Source organism: Oryzias melastigma, linkage group LG22 (genome assembly GCF_002922805.2).
Source record: "Oryzias melastigma strain HK-1 linkage group LG22, ASM292280v2, whole genome shotgun sequence".
In the NCBI taxonomy this organism is placed as follows: Eukaryota; Metazoa; Chordata; class Actinopteri; order Beloniformes; family Adrianichthyidae; genus Oryzias; species Oryzias melastigma.
The window spans coordinates 9,656,867-9,678,558 of record NC_050533.1 but is presented as its reverse complement, the minus strand read 5'-3'; the positions used below and the strand labels follow the sequence as shown (position 1 = coordinate 9,678,558).

General features: G+C 37.0%; 3 protein-coding genes across 3 annotated transcripts; 2 read left to right on the top strand and 1 right to left on the bottom strand.

Annotated features, from left to right (window-relative positions):
- Nucleotides 1-6: 6 nt before the first annotated feature.
- Nucleotides 7-7,509, top strand: rabgap1l2 (RAB GTPase activating protein 1-like 2). Its single transcript, XM_024278338.2, has 8 exons — nucleotides 7-3,941; nucleotides 4,571-4,645; nucleotides 4,726-4,836; nucleotides 4,913-5,017; nucleotides 5,096-5,179; nucleotides 5,251-5,322; nucleotides 5,439-5,690; nucleotides 7,042-7,509. The coding sequence occupies exons 1-8, from the start codon at nucleotides 3,831-3,833 to the stop codon at nucleotides 7,273-7,275; spliced, it is 1,044 nt and encodes a 347-aa protein (XP_024134106.1). The 5' UTR covers nucleotides 7-3,830; the 3' UTR covers nucleotides 7,276-7,509.
- A 136-nt stretch (nucleotides 7,510-7,645) lies between these two features.
- ebi3 (Epstein-Barr virus induced 3) lies at nucleotides 7,646-12,932 on the top strand. The gene is made up of 6 exons (XM_024278345.2): nucleotides 7,646-7,842; nucleotides 8,447-8,561; nucleotides 8,642-8,723; nucleotides 10,784-10,901; nucleotides 11,026-11,189; nucleotides 12,313-12,932. The coding sequence occupies exons 1-6, from the start codon at nucleotides 7,749-7,751 to the stop codon at nucleotides 12,466-12,468; spliced, it is 729 nt and encodes a 242-aa protein (XP_024134113.1). The 5' UTR covers nucleotides 7,646-7,748; the 3' UTR covers nucleotides 12,469-12,932.
- A 183-nt stretch (nucleotides 12,933-13,115) lies between these two features.
- On the bottom strand, nucleotides 13,116-15,427 carry odf3l2a (outer dense fiber of sperm tails 3-like 2a). The gene is made up of 5 exons (XM_024276154.2): nucleotides 14,851-15,427; nucleotides 14,453-14,563; nucleotides 14,072-14,194; nucleotides 13,858-13,999; nucleotides 13,116-13,501 (listed from the first exon to the last, which is right to left on the bottom strand). Exons 1-5 carry the CDS (start codon nucleotides 14,897-14,899, stop codon nucleotides 13,156-13,158), a joined length of 771 nt encoding a protein of 256 aa, XP_024131922.1. The 5' UTR covers nucleotides 14,900-15,427; the 3' UTR covers nucleotides 13,116-13,155.
- Nucleotides 15,428-21,692: the final 6,265 nt, after the last annotated feature.

The window sequence follows — 21,692 nt, the reverse complement described above, 5'->3', positions numbered from 1 at the left end:
TACATGACTCTTTACAGTCTGCACAGCCACTGTCATTTTCCACATGTTTTACTTCTCTTTCTTGTCTACCAAGCTTCCTTATTTTAGGTGTGAACCTCAACCATTTAAATGACGAAACAGCTAGTTTTACATTCTGTTACAGTGGCATATTTCACAGCCAACGTGGCGTTCTCTCTCCCTTTATTCTGTTATAGCAAAACCTTATTGTTCTGGAGTCCAGCAGGTGCCGTCACAGGCACAGAACTGATGTGCTATGAGTTAATTGAAAGTACTTGAGATGTGCTGTAAAATTAGGGGTGTGGGAAATATCAATTCTCTGAAATATTGTGATATTTATTAGTATCGATTTCAAATGCTGCTCAATCAATTTTAATATTTTTTTAATGAGTTTTCCTATTGTGTTTCACTTAAACCCCCGACCGCTAGGTGGCAGCGCACCACATCAAGTCTCTTTCAGCAGCTTTGTACCTACCAATTGTGATACAAGAGACCTCTAGGTTTTCACGTGGGTTCAAGTTATTTTCAGCATGCAAAGTCATACTCTTTTAGAAAATTGTTAAATTTGATCTACTATGCTATACGTTCATACTTGCTTGGTACATTTAGCGTTTCACACATTAAGCCCATGATGTTCACACTGGACCAGCAGGAAGGGGCTTCTTCTTGTTTATCTTTATCTGTATTTACAAGCAGATGTCTGCGTCCTAGAGTTAGAAGAAGCTTGATGCAAAGTGTGGAAACGGTACAAATCGTGAATCTTGCTCCAGAATTTTTCTTTCACAGCACTATACCAATATATTAAAGACTTTGACTATGTCCGCATTCCCACCCTAATCCTAGCTACTATAAAATGACATAATTGATTTCACAAAGTGAAAATCTACTTAATAAGAACATTTTATGGCGTCTATTTATGAATCCACTGTGGTCTGATGAAGAAAATGTGGATGATTTATTGAAAAACTAAAATATTTTTTTTCAAAAATGATTAAACGCAGTGCATTGTGGTCCATATTTGATAATGTAGTGAAAATATCGAATTACAACGGTTTTTCACAAAGACTTCTGGGAAATTTCTATAATTTTGGAATTGTAGATTCCCATAAAGGAATTCTAACATGGTGTATAAGTCCAACCAGACACACCGCAATTAATAATTTCTCCTTCATGATCACTTCTGTGAATGAAGAGGGATGCCATCCATGCGTCACTACTAAATCTAAGTCCTTCATGAGTCAAAGTTCAACCTGGTTTAACTTTCAATGCGTGTTTTGTTCGAACAGCCCAAAAATGTTGGTAGAAATTTGCGTATCGACACACAAATGCCAGAATTTTAAACTTGGAAGCCGCATGTAGACAAGTGTTTACATAGACTTATTATTGGAAGTGGTCGCTTGAACATTCCCGTGAACAGTGTGAACGTAGCTTTAGCCTCATAGGATCGTTATATTGTGACATTGTCTGTCATGATACCCATCAAATCGCCAAAGTCTTGCCAATACACAGCCCTAGTAGAAACTTCACCGAATATGTTAGGAGGCATGTTAGCATCAAGTGCTAGGTGGAGTTATTATGAAAGTACTTGTTCATCAAATTTTCTGGTATTTTCTAATATTTTTGTCTATTTTCTCCACTAATTTTTTCCAATATGCTGCTGCCTACAAATGCCTGTTTCTGTTGTAATTTTAAAAATGTCCTTTCCTGGTGTTATTTCATTATTTTTTATTTATTATCTATTTATAGTGAGTATAGATTTTGAAAAAAATGCTTTTTTATGTACTTCACTGAAAGACAAGCACCGTTCCTGCCATGGAAATCCCCACTGTCTCTGTTTCCCAATGTTAACGGGACTTTTTTTTTTAAAGCATCCAACCTACATACACAAGAATGGACATGTTAAACCTGACCGTAAGCGGGGACGACTCCGACACATGACTGATCTCTAACCACATTTCCACCTGCTGGGAGTTCACCCCATCGTTTAGGTTTCTGTTTTCCTTTCTCGTCCTCCACCAGTCTAATGTAAATGTGAAAGTGCGGTCCTTCCTTTTTTCGCTCCAGTTTTTTTTTTATTACTGTGGATGAAGGCTACCAGTTTCTCTATAGGCCACAGAAACTACCCGAGAGGTAACCGAGAGTTTAAACTGTTTCGTGCATCGTTTTTTTTTTTTTTTTTTTTTTTTTATAAAGTCTGTGCTGCTTCCCCGGATGGCAGAAATGAAACTAGGAAAGCGGGAAGTAAATTAAAAATACAGAAAAACAAAAGAATATATGAATGTTAATAGAGGGGGATTAAGTGTGCAACGTTAATGGAAAAAAAGCCCCTAACGGGGCAAAAAAGTTGTTAAGAAAAATAAAAAGATAACTAAATGTCACAGAAATGAGCATTATAATGTTACACTATCATCCCCTTTATATTAATTATTTATTGTTTTATTCTATTTTACTTATTAATATTAATGAAAAAGTATGTTTTCTGTATGTTTTTAACGAGAAATAGATGAATTTAGCGTTTTCCTGAGAGTACTTGGTTTATGGAGTTTGTACATTTAACACTATAATACCTATTTATTAAGGATTTTAACATTTCACTCTAATTTGTTGAAAAGATTTTTTTTTTTAGTGATGATTTTTCCCTCAGTTAACCTTAAAATAAGAACTTTATTTGGAAATGATTTTTTAAACATAAATTGTGCTACAAGTGGAGTGATAAGGTTATTATTGCTATTTAAGGCTTAACATTTAAGATATTTATAGTCTCCCACCTAAAGTTCACGAAGTGTTTTCTTTAGAATTAATAACAGAAATAGTATAATCAGTCTCTGTGTTGTGTTGTATGCATTTTTATTTGTGCTTTTATTTACCAGAATCAACCATGTGACTTCACACTCCTTATGTCACAAAATAACCCCCCTTTTTGTGAAGACTAATAAATGTTTATTGATATATGGCGGGGCATTTTTGCATCTTTTTCCCACGGTGACAGAAAATCAAACATACAGAAACATTTCAATCAGAGGCAGAAGTACGCAGCAGTAAGCCGAAGAGAAAAATGAAACTGATAGGTCATCTGGTATGACACAGGAAAAGATCGCAGAGCAGGTAATGTGATTTCATGTGACGATGACTCTGTAAAAAGCAAAACAATAGAGTGGGTGTCGCTTACGGGTGGAGGCATGAAACCCCTCCTATTCTAGCTTCTTGCATTGATATTTATTGCTGTTCCTGCTGGACCCGTTTCCTTCTCGCTCAGCCTGTAACAACAAAGGTGCTGCAACACTCCCCGGGGCCAAATATCACAAATACCACATCCTTCGCTTTTTGGGTGACGAGTCGGGCAGGTTTGCTCAGCATCTTTGAACAAAACAAAAAAGAGATTTTATTCCAAAATAATAAACGCGTGTGTGTTGTTTGACTTTCTTTTCTCATGGTGAAAAGTGAGGTCGTATAGTGATGTTTGATTAGAGTCGGAAAGAAGAAAGGTGAGGTGATAAGAAATGCAAACACACCTGTGGGCGTGTCCAAGCTGTCATGCGTGTCATACTTAAACCTTTTCTGCTCTCACACCTGAAGCAGGTGTCTCAGCTGAAGCTAGAACTCTTCTCTGCTTCGTACCTTTGGACTGCAATCGCTTTGCAGACACTTTGGACTTTAACCTGTAATTTCCTGCTTGTGCTCAGATTTTTGATCCATTTTTGCTCCTAGTAAGATTTCCAGATGCTTCTTAAGTCCTAACTTGACATTTGGGAATATTTCTTAACGACTGGAAGTGGATTATCTTGGTTTGTGACTGTGAGAGGCCTCGGGTCTGTGAGCGGCGTTTGGGCAGGATGATGGAAGAGATGTCCATGGTGACGGCCTGTGATGCACGCGCCATTGAAGAGATGAGCGAGGAGGAGATCCTGGCGTGTCTGGTGGCTGAAACAGAACCGACTTTCACAGTAAGACATCGTTCTTCACGTAATTCGGCTTTATGAGCTGCAGAAATTCACATTTTTCAACAGGAAATGCATAAAAGTGTGACATTTCCATAAGCTGTTAGCATTTCTTCTATGATTTGGTCATAAATAATAAAATTTAAGAAGTTTGGCTAAGCTTTTTAATTTCCACTGATTAGATTTTTACTGTAAAAAAAACAGAATTTTCCAGTAAATAAGGGATTCTATTGGAACAACCACATTTTTTATGACTTGCTGGGCCAAGTATGTTTATATAGTCAGTCTTTATTATTTTATTTCGGAGACTTCCTCAGCATTTACTAGTGTTGTAAATGTGGTGTTTTAAATACCTGCCCAACAGATAAACCTTAAATATTTGCACAGACTTGACGTGCAGATCAATATTTTCTTACAAGACAGGTTTGTGATTAGAAATAAAAGGCATATCAATTTTTGCAGTTATTTTCAAGCTTCAAAAGCAAAAAATCATTTTCGTTTTTATATAAATCTCAAAAGGATTTTTTCATTGATTTAATTTGAGGTCCCTTATTATTTTTTTCTTAATCATTTGTAGCCTGTAAGCTTGGTTAATTATGACAACATTTGCATTAATTCAACTCTCTTCTTCCCAGGTGCCATCAAAGAAAGCCAAACTGAAGGAAAGCCGGCTTCAGTTCATGGATAAAGAGCCGCTGGACACATATGTGGTTGGTTTTCACTCTTGTTTGGAATTTGCTCGTTTTCCAGGTTTTTGGAGTCTGACGGATTCTCTTCATGTTTTCTGCAGGAGGAAAACCGTCGGCTTCAGCAGACCAGCCTCCGCCTGGAGCAGGAAAACGATAACCTCGCTCACACACTGATCACCAGCAAGGTTCTTCTGAGGAACGCTCTGGACCAGGTAATAAAAGCTTCTTTTAAACCGGTCCAGGACAGTAAAAGTAAAAGCTTCAGTAAATCTGTTTTTTTTTTTGCAGGCGGAGGACAGAGTGGATGAGCTAACGAAAGACCTTCTGCAGGCCAGACATCAACTGAAGATCACAGAAGAAGAGAAAAGAGGGAAAGAAGAGGAAGCCGCCATGGTAACAATAAATATTTGGCGTTGGCTCCTTGCAGAAAATAATCCTGATTTTAGCGAGTAAAGAAATGTTCTGTGGTAGATGAAGGAAGTGTTACGGAGAGAACTGGAAAAGGCTGAACAGGAAATCAAGAGGTCTTCTGGCATTATTGCTGACTACAAACAGGTAAGATTTAGATAATATTGGCCAACATGAGCATGTCTCATGTGACACATGTGGATGCTCCTCCCCCTCAGATCTGCTCTCAGCTGACGCTGCGTTTGGAGGAGCAGCAGGCCGCACACACCGACAAACTCAACACACTCAAGGTGAGAATTCAAGCTCAACTGTCACAAGTCCATGAATCAGTTTTTTACTCTCAGACTGTAAAAATTCCACCTCCTCATAATTTAATTTAATTCCTGCCCTTCATCTTGTCCTGCAGAGTGCGATCAAGGATTGCCCTCGTTGTCGCCACACTGCGGGGTCACTTTTGGAAAGCTATGACTCTAAAGCAGAGCAGCAGACAGGTGTAACTGAAGAAGCTAAAGAGGAGCCCGATCCAGCTTTCACAGCGGTTGATCAGAGGAGGCAGGAGGACCAGGAGAAGGAGTCCCTCAGGGCTCAGATCAGGAACGTAGAAAAAGAGCTGGCACAGACCAAACTGCAAATGGTGGAGGCCAACTGCAGGATCCAGGTATGCTCCATTTAAAGCCTGCATTTCCAATGAAAGAAGTCCAGCAGACTCGACTGGATTGACAGGAAAAGTTTTAAAGAAAAGTCACTCCCTTGATAATTATAGGTTAATGAGCACCTTTAAGGATGACACTGTTAATCTGCATTTCTTCAGATTCAGATGTTGGTCGTTTGGTTCTTTCTCTAAATGCTTCTTTTTTTTTGTTTGTTTGTTTTATACATTCTTTAGCTTGCATGGTGATCCATGTGCATTCACACTGTAGTAAACTGCACCAGGGTTCACTTTCAAGTGAACATTTACCCTCCTATCAGGCAAACAGGTGGCGGCTGGCTTGGTCTGCATCATAGCACAACAAAGCTTTCTACAGAAGCCTGGACATGACATTCAAAAAAGAAAGAAAAATTAATATTTTGTGTGCACAAATTAGCATTATGTGGCCACATATTAGTTTTTGTGGCTGCAAAGTAGTAGTAAAAATAAAAAAATACGAATTTGTGCCATCAAAATGATGCTAAAATTGTAACTTTGTTATTTTGTGCACACAAAAAGCAAATTTATGGCCACAAATGATTCTATTTGGTGAAAAAATGTATAAAATTGTTGTTTTGATTGTCTTGTCCAGGGCTCCGTGGCTGAAACCAACAAACAGAATTACCAAACTCTTGACTGTTCCGAAAAGCCCAACGTTTAACCCTGATAGTGGCAAATACTTTTGTTTTCCCTTTATTTTTTTAGAACAATTTATTAGTTAAGAATTTATACACCTACAAGATGTATATAGATAATAATTTCAAACTTTAGCAACAACTTTTTAAACTATTTTTGTATTCGAATTGAGCTTAAAAAAGACTTAAATGGGATATTTATTGTTATTCTTTTTAATTTATGGTGTGTTATTTTGCTTCAAAATGCACATTTTATTAATTAATCAATTAATTAAACTTATTTTTAGAGCACTTTTCATCAACATGCATAGAAATAAGACATAGAAGACATATAAACATACGTTTATACTATAAAAAAGTAGTAATAGACTAAAAAATATTTTTAAAAAAGACTTACATTTGTTGGAAACGCTGAGAGTTTGAGAAAACATTGAATACACTGAAGTATAGAAAAGGTCAAATGTAGGAAATATAAACCATATATGTATCTTTAAAATATACAAATAATCCAATAAATATGGAAACAAAAAAAATAAGTTTAGGAGTGAATTTGTGTATTTTTAATGCATATTTTGCTTTGTTTTTAATTATATTTTTGTTTTTCTGTGCTAAATTTAAGGAAATCCTGTTTCATTACATTGTATTATAAGTTATACAGTGTGAATTATTATCCTGTGTTCACATAGGAGCTGGAGCACCAGAAGGGAGTTCTGTCCAACAACCTCCAGGAAGCCAAAAACAGCTGGATCAATAAGGCCTTCATGTCCCTGCGAACGTCCGGCAGTGGGCTTCCCAGCATTTCCCTACACAGAGACGGACCCCCAGCTTTAAGTCTGCACAGCAGCTCACTGTCTGGACTCTCTGGGTGGACTCCCAAAAAGCTGTCGTGGCCTCACAGAGACAACCGAGCGCACGTCTGACAGCTGGACGCCAAAGATCTACCGAAGTGCAATGACATTATTTCAACTGTAGCTGCTTCCAGTGTGCAGCAGGTGGGGCTGAGGAGCACAAAACTGCCAAGGAGAGTACCTGAAAGTACACAGGGAGGGGCTTACATGTATGTTTACCTTTTCCAAACACTTGTCCTCGTATTTTTTATGTAAATTCCAACATTTTTTTATGTATAAAAGTGAAACAAAATAAAGCCAGAGTTACACCAGCGTGTGTTTTGTGATGTAAGGAAAACTCCCATGATGTAAAAGCGTTCTTTTCTGAGAAGTTTCACTTAGTTGAGTTCCTCTTTTTTGGTGTTAACGGGGTTAAAAACACAGATGAGCAGCTGTTCAAACACAGAGCTGCTGCCAAGCAGGCGAGACCTTTTTCTGAGTCTGACAAAAGACGTGTTAAAAGTTCTCAGATTAGTCTAGAACTTACCAGAACTGAGACGGCTGAGATGTGTGTCAGCGTGTGTGCTGCTGTGGCTCTTTTGGTTTTTTTCCCTGGAAGTCTGGCCCTGGACTTGCTGAGAGCAACTGCAACATCAGGAGGTGAGTACGAGTGAGGGTGAAGAGATCCTCCCTCATCACTTTAATTTTTATTCTTAAATCCAGCTTTATCATTATTATGAATAAGAGATCAGGTGTCTTAAAAATACAAGGTTGTGTGAGGAATTTTATCTGGTTTAAAACTCTCCCTGACGAGATACACCCAAAGATTGTAAGGGAGACAAGCTGTTTAAATCCATCAAACGTTTATTTTTTTCTTCAAAATACTGTAAAATATGATTATTTTTAACTCATATTAGTCGCCCAGAAAACTGTTTTTCTTTTCAACTAAATAAAATGTTCAAACCAACATTAAAAAATTCTGGAACTTTTTTTCCTTTCTAGCTAACTTTGGAAATGTCAAACCTATTGGTTTGTTTAAATGTCTTAAACAGTTGACGAGGTATATCGAGAGATAAATAGAGAGCGATGGATGGATGGATAGAGAGAGAAATGGAGATCAAATGTGATAGATAGATAGTTTTATGTTAAAATATTTTAACAAAAATCTAGATTATTTTGTCAGACAACAAAAAAATCATATCAAGAATCTCAGGATAAACATTTGAAATTATTCTCTAACATAAAATATGTTTTGCTGTATTAGATCCCCTCTCCATTCCCAAAGTTCACTGTCGGTGTTCCAGTTATCCCAATGGGGCTCTTTGCTCCTGGTCTCAACCTGCCGCTTCCCCACCAACACACTACATCGCCACCTACAGGTAAATCAAGTTGTTTGTTTTACGACAGTCTATTAGAAAACATTTCAGTTCTCATTTCTGTGGCTGTTTTTGTTTACCAGAGAGAGACACGGGCACTCGAGCACCAAGATGTGTAACATCACCTCGTCTGGTTCCTCCAGCCCGTTCCCGGACTCGGAGCAGGTACCAGAATCATCTCAGGGATATATAGGGGGCTCTAAGGACAGGGATGCCCAGTTTAGTTTAGCAACACCAACTGTTTATATTTTATGAATGACTTTCTGCTTTTTACAATTACCAGTATGAATAAAACAATGGCTTTGTGATTTGGGCCATAGAAATAAAATTGAATTGAAATGAACAATGCGCCCTGTGCAAGCCAAAAGGAACAAACTTGCATTTCTCAAAAACAAAGAATATTAAATTTGGGGGGTTTATGATATTTAGAAAACAACAGCATGACAGAATGAACTGGATATACTTGAAAATACCTTTTTATTTATGCTTCATGACTAAAGCCAGTCACGAAATGTCTCCTTTGAATACAAAAGAAGTAGAAGTCGGTCACCATGGTGATGAAATGTGCACAACGGTAAAATCGTTAGAGAAGCTAGTTTAAGTGACCTTTTTTACTTATAAGATCCACTCACCGCTATAATGTTATTGATAGGATTTTATGAACTTTAAAACTTTGTGAAGGACATAATAGGGACCTTTTAATTTCCTCAAAGACCTAAATCTTGAGGTTGCCAGAATGTGAACAAACGTTTGGTACAAGAGAAATGTTTTCCTTGTTTTGAATTCAGACAAGATTTTTACCCAAGTGATCAATGACACTTAGTTCTGAGGTTCACTAGAGGTGAACAAGCTTTTAAAAATATTTATATTTTACATATTTAGGGCTTTAGAAATAAAGTTTTCCACCTTCAAGAAAAACAACATCTTCTCATAAAAATGCGCTAAAAATGGATTTGTTCTTTATGGCGCTTCATTGAATAAACATAAAAAGTTGTGAAAATCAAAGCTACAATCCAAGGGATTTTGTCTTATACACTGAGCATGTGACGCACGTTTAAGAACGTGCTCAATGCTGATTCTTGAACGCATGTTTTTCTTATGGTGTTCACAATGGACAAGCAGGGAAGGGCTTCTTCTTCTTCTTCTTTTTCTTTTCCTGCTATTTGCTAGCTTATGTCTGCCACCCAGAGTTGGAAGGGACTTTATACAAAATGTGGTGTCTTTCACATCTCTTTTCCGATATATCAGGGAGTCAAACTCAATCGCACAGGGAGCAAAAATCCAAAACACACCTTAGGTTGCAGGACGAACAAGATAAACATTTATTGAACGCTCTAAAACTAAATTTTTAAAACTTTAAAACCAAAACTTTTTAACATAGCTTTGAATAGAAACAGTCAGCAATATTATTCCAAAATTAATCAAGTTCAACCTTAAATAACTTTCAATATTTTACTCTTCATAAAAGTATATTTTGTCAAAATTATTTAAGTTAGAAATAAACTAAACGTTAAAAGAAAAAAACAATCTTTACTTTTATGTGATTTTATATGAACGATTACACTTATAAATAACCCAAAAGATTTTTATCTCTATAAAATATATCCTCTTAAAACGATCCAAATATGAACATGCTGCTGAACAAAACAAACAAAGACTCTAAATTAAAATAAAAAAAGCAAAAATAGATCAAATAATTAAAATTTTCTATGTGTTTTGTTGTCTGTTTTATTCTGTTTTTCCCTTAGTTATTTTATCCTGTCATGTTTATTTCTTTCTGCACATTGAGCGAGAGGAAGGGAGAGGATGATGACACCCTTGTGATCAAAAACACTGTGTGGTCCAGAAAGTACCACAAAAGTACCTTAAGTACCAACATATTGGGTCTAATGTCAGACATCCCATAATTGTTTGCTCAGTTAGGAAGGCGCTTTGGTGACATTATTGATCTGGATCCTACAGTAAAGAAGGGTTTATTAGGAAATTAATTATAATTTTGTTTCACATAACAATATGAAAATGAATACACATATTCATCAGTCCAAAAAATCAAAAACTATTGCATATTCATAATGAAAGAGCCCATTTTCACTCCAAAAGTCAAAATTATTATAGCTTTTAAATTCAATTTTCATCCGGGAAAGTCTGATTTTAAAGGTTTAAAGGAGGCTTTTTTATTGCAATGTTCTGCTTTTAAGACATTTTAATTATTTGTCTTTTTTTAGCATTGGCACTGTCACCTGCCCAACCTGAAACTCCTCACTGACTACATAATCAACATCACTGCAGTCCATTCTGGCGGCAGCAGCAATTTTCTGGCTAGTTTTATGTTGGAGGATATCGGTAAGAAATGAACTATTTTTTTAATTCATCAGAAATATTCATCAAATTTATCAAAAATATATTATATATTATTTATATCACAAACGTTGGTTTTAGTCTAGAATGATCTTGTTGTTCTGTGCAGTGAAACCAGATCCTCCCGTAAATGTCCGAGTTTCTCATCACAAGTCCAGAAACTTGTTGGTGGAATGGTCTCCTCCCCCAACGTGGGCGAGTCAGCATATCTTCCCCCTGAAGTACCAGATACTGTACCAGTGGGAACACAAAGGCTCGTCAAAGTCTGTCAACGTAAGGAAAAAAAAACCCGTCTGCACATATCCAGTCAACATGTTGAGCAATGACCAGAAAATCCCAAACGTGACATGAAAACCTCCATTAGAAGAGGAAGTTCAAAAGAATATTTTAAGTCATCAGGCAACTCACGAGTTTCCACTAAATTTATTTCAAAAACCTTTTGTCTTTGCTGAAACCTTGAAAGTTTATGATACTTAAGTACAAAGCACCTTATATATATATATATATATATATACATATACACACACACTGTATTTCATTTGAAATGTGTGTTTTGATTTATATATATAATCTAAATAGCACAAACGACGAATGCCATATACTTGTAAAACGCTTTAAAGGCACAGAAATATATATATATATATATAAAATATAAATATTTTTAAATATATATAAGTTTAATATATATCTAATGTTGGCCTGTTTTTGTAAAAAAGTTGCATATTGTCACATAAAATGTACCTCATAAAACACTGTACTTAATCGTGATTGATCACACCCCAAAAGTGAGATAAATCTGAATTTTTTTTAATCTATCACCAGCACTACTCTAGAATTCTTTCAATTCTACAAGTGTAGATTCAATTTTGGGTCACACTTAAGTACAAAGAAAAATATATGGATTTTTGAAGATTTTGTTGTTCATTTAATCTCTTTTTTGTTTTTGTTTAATGCACTTATCAACTGTTTTTTTTTCTTTTTTAATGACTTAAAATGCATTTTTAAATGTATTTCTTAAACTAGTTTAAGGTTTTTTTAGAAGTATAATCTAAAGAAGTATAATCTTTTTAACCTCAGATGTAACAGCAAGGTCCTTTGAAATTGATCAAAACATTTTTACCTCATTTTCATTTAATGAGCAAAAAAAAAAAAAAAAACGTCAGCAAATGGGGTTAAAAAAATTACTAATTTTTATTTTAAAAAATGTTGTCACTATAACACGTTTTCTCCAACTAAGATTATTTTGATATCTAAAGACTTTCTTGATTAGATTCTATGTTTCTTTCAAGACAGAAAATAGGAGATTTTTTCTTGAAACAAGAGTCTTTTTACCTTCTGTTGTAGATGTATAAACTGAAACAAATGTGTAAACCAGACCTTGTGTTTTCTCCTTCAGCTGGGCCCATTTGAAAACACCAAGATTGAACTGAAGGGGCTGATTCCAGGGAGGGCTTACCAGTTCCAGGTGTGTGCCAGGGAGCTGCTGGGTTTGGGACACTGCAGCTCCTGGAGTTCACCTGTAAACATCATCATTCCGAGGACAAAAGCGTAAACGCAACAATGACTTTCTTACATTACATTTCTGTATTTGCCTGCCGCTAAGCTAACATGGAGTTAGAAAATATATTTGTTTAGTTCATTCTCCAGCTGTGTTCCATTTTGAGGTAATAAGGGTGACTAATTGTTTGGTTTCAAACCCGCGTTTCTGCAAAGCTAGACAGTGTCTGAGTTTCTTTGCTGCATTTATTGTATTAACAAATGAAAAAAAAAGTATCCTGTTTTATTTAATATTTACTGATTCCGTCGACGTTGTGGTATTTATTTATTTATATTTTTTAAATAAATTTGAAACAGCGTGTAATACTTCCGTTATTTGGGTTAATTTTGTGCTTAAGCAAATCCTTTTGTAATGTTCTTGTATTTGAACTGAACAGTATTGTATTTTGACTTTAATAATTGCCTTCATTTTGAGGCAGATTTATGCTGTATATTTTCATTTTGTATTAAAATTAGCATAACATATTGATGCTTTTTTTATTTATGAATAAAAACACAAATATTACACATGTTGTAATTATTGTGAAAAGACATAAAATGTTGCCCTCCAACAGGCTGGCAACCTGGATGTCATCTGCCCTGGCCCAACAGTAGCTGGGGATAGGCTCCAGCAACGCCCCCAAAAGGGATTTAGTGGGTTTAGGAAACTGATAAATGGAAATGAAGTGGGTTCTCAGTATTTTTAATCAAGCACACTGACAACAAGTGGGGTAATATACTCCGAGTGTCTGATTCCCATGCTGAAAGATGGAGGTTTGGGGAGGTGTGTATGAATCTTTTCTGGGCTGTATGTTCCTGGCCCTGGAATAGCAGAGGAATAAAGCGGCCTCTTAGTCCGGCTCTGCATGGTGAACGAGGGCTGGCGCTGTCGGTAGATGTCGGGGTTTGTGCTGCTGTATTGTCCTGGTCCAGGAGTTTTGGCGAGATCTTCAGTGGGACCGCCGACCCCCCTCCGGCCTGAGAAGCTGTAACTGGCACTGGAGGGTTTGTTGGGAACCTGGCTACCCAGGAGATTGGGAAGACTGTAGCTGTTGGGGTTCAGACAACAGTAGAGAGAAGTGAGACTTATTTTAAAAAAGAAAAATGCTTCTAACAGCCCCTATCCTGATTTTATATTTTAATTCTTTCAAATTCTACATTTATTTAAATGTAGAATTTTTTATGTATTTTGATCCGCTCACGCATTTCTGAGCATTCTGCAAAAAACCTGCGCTCTCAGCACTAGCCCCTCCCAACCCACAAAAATGAGCATCAGAGATTTCTTATCCTATCTCAGATTGTTTTTAAAACATAATACCTGTGATAAACAAGCGGAATCTGTACTTTATTCATTAGTTGGATCAACTCTTTACGGTTAAACTAATTTCTTAAAATCCCTTTTTACCTGTTGGGCGCTGGTACGGGGTCAACAGATCGGTATCTTGTTCGGGGGCCGATGGTGTAGGACGGAGTCCGGCGCTGACTGTTGACAGGGGGCGCCCTCTCTGGGTTGTAGGCCCCCGGTCCTGGAGTCTGGAACAGCACGTCTGTGGACACAAATCAAAGAAAACCTAGGTAATTGTACAACCAAATCTTTGAGAAAAATGGCCTTTCTTCACCTTTATTTGCGACGTGTCTTCCTCTGCCTGACATGGAGTACGAAGGAGTCTCCATCTGTCCAAACCGGGTAAGCTTGGCGTGAACAAAGTACCTCGGTCCAGGGCTGGAGCCCCCTGAAACCACTAGAGAATCCACAATCAATATTTTCAAAAAAGTTTTTTTTTTCTTGAAACAATAGTTTTGGATGGTTTTGATTTCGTTGGGACTAAACTAAAAACACTGTTTTCCAAAGAGGTGTGTGAAACCCTGGTTGCTATGAAGCGCGCTGTGGAGTCACGGTTGAGTAGGACGCTGGTGTTTTGTATCACTACTGTAATTTGAGCAAAGCATGACACAGACATTTCAATTCCACCGAGCCACAAGTTCCTGAAGAAACTTACTGGCACTGCTGGTGCGGCTGCGGAAGGAGTAGGCGGGGCTGCTGGGCTTGGTGAAGTCATGGTTGATGAACCCAACTGTAGGGGGCAGAGCGTAGCGTCCCGGGCCCGGGCCTGGCGGTGGGGGGGAGGAGGTTGAATACAGTGATAAAAACGATGCAGCAGATGCAGCTCCGCTCCGTCTGCATCGTTTCTGATGGTTTCCATATGGAGCTCTTTGACTTATTTTCTACGGTTATGCTTTTAACGTCCTTCCTCTGTTGTTTGGGAATGAATTCTAAACAATCTCAAACAAGTGGGGAGCAGTGACTTGTGAGACTTCACAGCGATAATACACTCCATGTGGATGCACACACGTATAGATTTACACACAAGCAGGCACACGGGTCGCTCAGACTGACCTCTTTCTCTGGCAGAGATCACTGGCCGTTTCCTCACCACCTCCTCCATGTTGCACCGACCTCTTTACGTCCTCAGCTCTCCTTCTTTGGCTCCGCTGTCCACCAGGACACATCCTCTTCTACTGTGGCTCTCTCCAGTTGAGCCATGGCCTCCCAGTCTGAAATATTTATGACCAAGAGGTGAAGAAATCCTATCTCGACTGTGGGCCTGAAACTTGCTCTCCACCTCTTTTCCTCTTCCAAGTTCCCAAACAGTTCACGCCCCCGCCAAAATAATCAACATTATAGGTGGAAAGATTAGTTTGTTAAGCGCCACAATGAATGTTTCCAAGGTATGATGATCCAGATGTTTGTCAGGAGGACCGGCGCTCTGCTTAAGTAACGGTGTCTCAGTCACTGCGCGATTAAAAATGAAAAGACTTACACAAGTGTGCAGTCGCAGGTGGATATTTGACAAGCGGAATAACGCTGTAATGAATAGTGTGGACGAACGAGCAATAAACAGTAATCAGCTTTTTGTTTTACTTTGTGGTGTTTAGCCGGATCAGTAAAAGCCCTCAATTATCCCAACTAATTATTCTCAGGTGCATATCTATTTTCACATCATATATTTCTCATAATCTAAGATTTATACAAATTAAACAGGAGTCATTACTTAGGAAGGTTAATCTTATTTTTCTTATGATCAAATAGCGTGGTTTTGCTCAAAGTTCAAATTTTCAATCAAAGCCTGAAAAAAAAGGTTATCTTTGTATTTCCTTTGTTTTTATCAAATATTAAATAAATAGTTTAACAAGTTAACAAGTCTTTTTTTACTTTTAAAAATAAAGATGAATAATAAATAAAAATAGAAACTAAATTAAATTAAAAACAATGATCTAAAAAAAACAACGCTGAAAAAGGCATGAATAATCATAAATAAAACACCACTGGGAACGATTTTAAAATAGATAAAATATAGTTAGAGTGGGACTTTAACGCACTATTCAAAACTGCGCAAAGAAAAGCAGACAATTCAAAATAAATGGTTTAACAAGTTGGGAAAAAAAACAAAGTAAATCTATTTTTTAAACATTTTTCCAGTTCTTTTTTTTTAGCCTAGTTATTCAGCTCACAAAAAAATCTTTTTTCCCACTTTTTAAACATTTTTTAAGCAACAACTACTGGTTGGTGGACACTGTGATTTTTTTACTTGTGTTTTTGTCGCCAATAATAAAATAAATATATACTAAGAGTATATAAATAAAGTGTGTGTTTAGTATTTTTACATTTTAATGATCACGTTCCCAACAGAAAGCTTAGCCCTTCGTAAACAGAAACATTATAAAGTGGAAAAAAATAAGTTAGATAAAAAGAAAATGAAGAATGTTTAATATATTGATGTAAAACCATCTTCCCCTTGATGTATATATATATATATATTTTTGCATATTTGTCTGATTCAAATCCTAAGACCCCACCATTCCAATGAAAACTGTGTTTTTAACATGTTCTTGTAGTATTTTTGATGAAGGATATACATAAAATAATTTAAGATTAAAACTGCATTTCTGAGTATTTCTTTATTCAAATTGTGTTGAATCAAAAACAGATAAAAATGTGTGTTTTAAAAAAGCCTTGGAGGTTTACAGTTTGTTTAAGGTCATAAAACAGCATCTCCAACAATTCTAATTCAGGACTTTGACCAAACCGTTCAAAAATCCTAAACTATTTTTCCGTTTTGGAACCCGTTTACATGTGTTTTTAGAACAGTAAGCTGCAGCTTAACCCCTGTGTTCTTAAACTTAATCTAATAAACCGACAATCGAACAAACGGCTGCAGGATTTTTCTGCTATGAAATGTGTTCCATCCCTGCCAATCCCACTATCCCCACCAGGTTTGGGGATCTTTTCCGGAAACTCTGCTTTAGTTTTTACCCCAGGTGTCAAGAGCCTCACACCTTCCAAAAGTGAATCTGTGTTTTTATCAATCCACTGGATATGTAGCCAAAAGTCTTGGTGACAATCCAGATGATTTTGTTGAGTCTTTGAGTTGTTTCTGCTTAAATTTTCTCATGCATCTGGTTTATCTACACTGTTTCTAAAATTCGTATTGTTTTATTAAAATATAAGCTTTTCCAAAACAATAAAACAAAAATAGTAAAGTAAAAGTCATTTGTGACTTGTCAAGGAGTCGAGGCTGATAATTTTACAGACAACAGGTTCATGGGCTGCACCAGTCCTGGACTGCAAGGACGTTTTGATCAGAACCTACCTCTTGGCGGCCAATTTGTGGCAAAGCACACAACTTGGCAGTTTTCAAATTTTCCCACAATATAGGAGAAGAAAAATTAGTTAAAGTGTTCTTCACAGAATTTTACACACGAGCCGCCAGCTCAAGTCTACAAACACAACCTCGGACTCTTGACTTTAGGAAGACCCTACTTGAATTTTCAAAATAAAAACCTCTTTAAGCCAGCTACGAATACAGGCTATGTCCAAATTCCCACCCTAATCCCTAACTTCTAAAATACAATATAGTGCAGAACTATATAGTGCCCTGAATTTTAAAAACAATTTGGACACCATGCTCACTATTTTGTGACACGAATTTCACGAGATGAAAATTGAATCAGTACGAGTGTTTCACATCTATGACTTCACTGTGTTTTGATGCCGAATACATTAATGGGTTATTTAAAAAAATTATATTTAAACATTTTTTTGCAAAAATTGTTCAAATGCTATGCATTGTGGTCTATATTCATTAATGTAGTGGGGATGGACACTGTTTTTCTGCAAAAACTTTCTTGAAAATTTCTAGGGCACTACATTTTAGAATTCAGACAGCTCTACTAAGTGGAGAACTCATTTTATAGTTAATAGTGAAGGAATTCAAACATAATTTTGATTTATCATCTCCTAACTCAAAGTCAAATTCCATGACTGGCTGAAATGTGCTTCCTCCGTAGGGTCACTGGACGCTCCTTAGAGATAGGGTGAGAACCTTGGTCACCCCGAGAGAGTTCGGAGAAGAGCCGCTTCTCCTCCACATTGAGAGGAGCCAGTTGAGGTGGCTCGGGCATCTGGTCCAGAAACCTCCTGGACGCCCCCTGGAGAGGTGTTTCGGGCATGTCCCACTGGGCGGAGGCCCAGGGAAGACCCAGGACACGCTGGAGAGACTATGTCTCTCGGCTGGCCTGGCAACGCCTCGGGGTCCCCCAGAGAAGCTGGAGGAAGTGGCCGGGGAGAGGGAAGTCTGGCCATCTCTGCTTAGACTGCTGCCCCCGCGACCCGGTCCTGGATGAGTGGAAGAAGATGAATGGACCTTCTAACCCCTCAAGCCATCATTGGGTGGCTATTTGGGGAAAAATGTTGGTCTTTACTTTTCAAAAATGTTCACATAGCGAGCTAACTAGAGTAGTGCTCCTCTTTTACTAGCATTTGTTTTTTACCAAAATATTGTGAAAATTAAAACATTCCTTGGTTTAAATGCATCAAAAAATATAGCAAACTATATGACTATGTGAGGAATGTGGGCGTGGTTAATAGAAAACCAGTTAACGGTACGAACTTCGCCATTTGTAGTAGGCGGTGATTAGTCCGAGTCGGTCTGAGTCAACATTTCTATTACAAATCTGGAGTGAGTTTGTTGGACCCCTGTGAATCAAACGCTTTGAACGTTGGAGGTGGGGCCAGCGGGCTTTTACTGAGGCATTTGATTAGTCAGTTTATAATGTGTTATTTGTGATAAAGAAAATGTAAATCAGTTTTATCAAGAACATGTACAAGAGCAAGAATAGTTATTCTGACAAAGAGAATGATTGAGCAATAGCGTTTTTTTCTCTATGGGATTTTGGCTTTCTGGCACCAGCGGGACTTCCTATTTGGAAGGAGGGGAGGGGATAATGAGTCCAGTTCTTTCTACTGTCTGTGGTTTTTCCATGAATTAGTCATGTGCAGCTCTGACCAGGCTAGCAGAGAATACCACTCGCGGCTTTAATTTATGTATTATTTTTCAAATATTTTCATGATCTAACCCCTGAACTTTCACATGTATTTAAAAAAAAGAGGTCAAACAGGGAAATAGTCTTTTTCACACTGGTATTTACTAATCTTCCTTGGAAGAACCAATTGGTTTGATGTTTTGATCTTTGAATCTGCTCTTCCTTGGTGGGACTTTTGTAAAAATTTCTACTGTCTGAGTTAGTCGAAACGTCTCCGACTGACTACGATTTCTGTTTCTCTTTCGGTATGGTAATCTTAAGCTGTATGGTGAAACTTCAATCTTTTTCTAAGCATTTGCGGTCTTCCCCAACAATAGAACTTCCCTGTTTCACCTTCTCCACTGTTTCATCATTTTCTCAATGACAGATCTCGTTTCAACACTTCAACAGACGCATGTTTCCATTGAAGTTTGTTGATGCTCACAGTCAGCAGCTTGATGAATGTGATTGAAACTTATGTTGTATTCAGTCCCGGAAAGGATGTCATTATTTTTCAGACTAATCTCTCTGACTGAAGGGACTTTGTGACCTCAAAGCCAGTTTGAGGCCAGAAAACTCCTTCATGCTCCACTGTGGTCCATTTTTCCTGGCGGATTAGCACGCACGCATCATCTGAAAAGTGTCAGCTGTAGCGGAAAAGCACTAAGGGGGATTAACTTTTGGCAAAGACAGAGGTAAGTAAAGCCTTGAGAGCAGGGCCTCGACCAAGAAAAACCTTCACACCGGTTTAATTTTTAAGCACCAGTGAGTGAGTGTTCACAGGTGCAGTAACAAGACTCTTCAGTATCATTGGGGAGATACATTTACAAGTGGGTACAGGCAGGAAATCCAACCAGTGTCTCCGATTTCCACCATATAGAACGAAAAGGCCCAAAAAGGCGCTCACTACTGAAGTGTTAGTTCATTTTTGAGGATCTTTACCACCTATAGACGCCACATCTGTTGTACAGCAGGATTCAAACATTTTAGTGCAGTTTAACTTGAGTTTTGGCAAAAAGTTGAGACAGAAACAATATAAATTTGAAGCACCTGGACCACCTCTGCTTTGTATTTTTTATATTCAGTAAGATTAGATTAATAAAATCAAACTTTTATGGAATTACAATTATTTAAACTCAAATAAAAGGTTTAGATATGCAAACTGTCCTTTAACAGAGTTTCTGTTTCACTTATAAAAGAGAAACAAAACAGTTACATCACAAATCTCTATTACAAATGCAATAAATATTAATTAAAAGCTGTTTTAAGTGATGAATGTTGCTAAAAAATGTACAAAAAGAAAGAACATTTTAATTATTCTTATATAATTTTGTCTATTTTGGAAGACAGTGAAAATTACACAGTGATTTAGCTGCGTAATTTTGACATATTTTGTAACTAAACCTGAATTTTGACCATTTGAAGGGAATTTGTTGTGTTAACTGTATGTAAAACCCTCTTCTTCAAAGTAAAGTTTATATTTTGGAGCTTAAACATTCACTTTTCCCCCCATTCATTTTTGGGGCTCTAGGGAAAAATTGATTTTGCGATATTGTATTTGGCAATACTTGTATTGATTTAAAATGCTGACGATATTTAATTATTAATTACACCAGGACAAGATCTCACGAGAACTAGCTTAAGTTAAATGTTCAGTCTCATTGGTTCTGTCAGCCTTGCAGTTTTTGCTATGATACATATACTACTTAGTATGACTGAGTTTTTTTCCAAGTCATATTCTTAAAAAAAAAACTGTTCTGTACAGTCCTAGGACATTCCACGATACATATCATATAGTAAAACGTGTATCACGATACATATCATTCTTGCCAATACACACCCCTAAATAATTTTCACGATAGCTTTGATAATCCTTCACAGTTCCAGGATTTCATTCACAGATTTAATTTTTCCAACACCATCTGCATGCTTATGTATTTCTGGATTGAAAATAAATAAAGGTATAAATTAGAGTCAATTTCTGTCACAGGGCCCATTAAAAATAAAAAATATACTGATTTGAGGCCAAGAAGAATCACAACTATTGGTTAGAATAAAAGAAATTACAAAATTCTGTAAAGTACTCATATTTCTAAAAAGAAAATAAAGCAATTAACTAATGTTTTTGTTGCTACGCTGTAAATAAGTTTAGTAACCTTTTAGCATAAGAATGAATAGGAAATTGCTCGTTTGAAACCAGCCTCCAGTGGCCATTTGAGGAACTACATTTGGAGCGTTAGATTTAAAAAAAAAAATGTGGAGGCTTGTTTATCATTAGGGATGGGCCAATATCATTTTTTCTGGCCGATGGCGATAACCGATATTCACCCTGCAACTGTGGCCAATAGCTGATATTTGCAGATACTGATATTAAAGTGTCTACATCAAGTCTGGATTTGCTTTTTGTCTCTTTCTAAGAAATGCACACCTTTTCTTTCACTATACAGCAGGGCTGCCACAAACGATTATTTTAATAGTCGACTAATTACCGTTTTTTTTTCCCGATTAGTCGATTAATCGGGTCATGCATAAAGTGGATGTAAAACACTCATCTTAACCATCATTAGCTTTAAACTAACTAACATCTAGATATATAGCATTACCTGTGATAATGCTAGTGTGAATGCTGTAAACTGAGTTTGGCCAATGAAGATTATAGTGACGATAGCTGAAGAGGCTGAAAGTGATAGCTAAAAATGCTGAAGATGATAGCTAAAAATGCTGAAGATGATAGCTGAAAATGCTGAAGATGATAGCTGAAAATGCTGAAGATGATAGCTGAAATCGGTAAAGCTAATAGCTGAAAATGCAGAAGATGATAGCTGAAATCGCTGAAGCTAATAGCTGAAAATGCTGAAGATGATAGCTGAAATCGCT

Excerpts from the sequence above, each read along its gene's own strand:
- rabgap1l2 (XM_024278338.2), top strand. The coding sequence starts at position 3,831 with ATGATGGAAGAGATGTCCATGGTGACGGCCTGTGATGCACGCGCCATT. Across the intron at positions 4,646-4,725 it reads AGCCGCTGGACACATATGTG|GAGGAAAACCGTCGGCTTCA; the intron begins GTTGGTTTTCAC and ends TGTTTTCTGCAG. Across the intron at positions 5,323-5,438 it reads ACAAACTCAACACACTCAAG|AGTGCGATCAAGGATTGCCC; the intron begins GTGAGAATTCAA and ends CTTGTCCTGCAG.
- ebi3 (XM_024278345.2), top strand. The coding sequence starts at position 7,749 with ATGTGTGTCAGCGTGTGTGCTGCTGTGGCTCTTTTGGTTTTTTTCCCT. Across the intron at positions 8,724-10,783 it reads CGTTCCCGGACTCGGAGCAG|CATTGGCACTGTCACCTGCC; the intron begins GTACCAGAATCA and ends GTCTTTTTTTAG. Across the intron at positions 10,902-11,025 it reads TTTTATGTTGGAGGATATCG|TGAAACCAGATCCTCCCGTA; the intron begins GTAAGAAATGAA and ends TGTTCTGTGCAG.
- odf3l2a (XM_024276154.2), bottom strand. The coding sequence starts at position 14,899 with ATGGAGGAGGTGGTGAGGAAACGGCCAGTGATCTCTGCCAGAGAAAGA. Across the intron at positions 14,564-14,850 it reads GATCTCTGCCAGAGAAAGAG|GCCCGGGCCCGGGACGCTAC; the intron begins GTCAGTCTGAGC and ends CCCCACCGCCAG. Across the intron at positions 14,000-14,071 it reads AAGACACGTCGCAAATAAAG|ACGTGCTGTTCCAGACTCCA; the intron begins GTGAAGAAAGGC and ends TTGTGTCCACAG.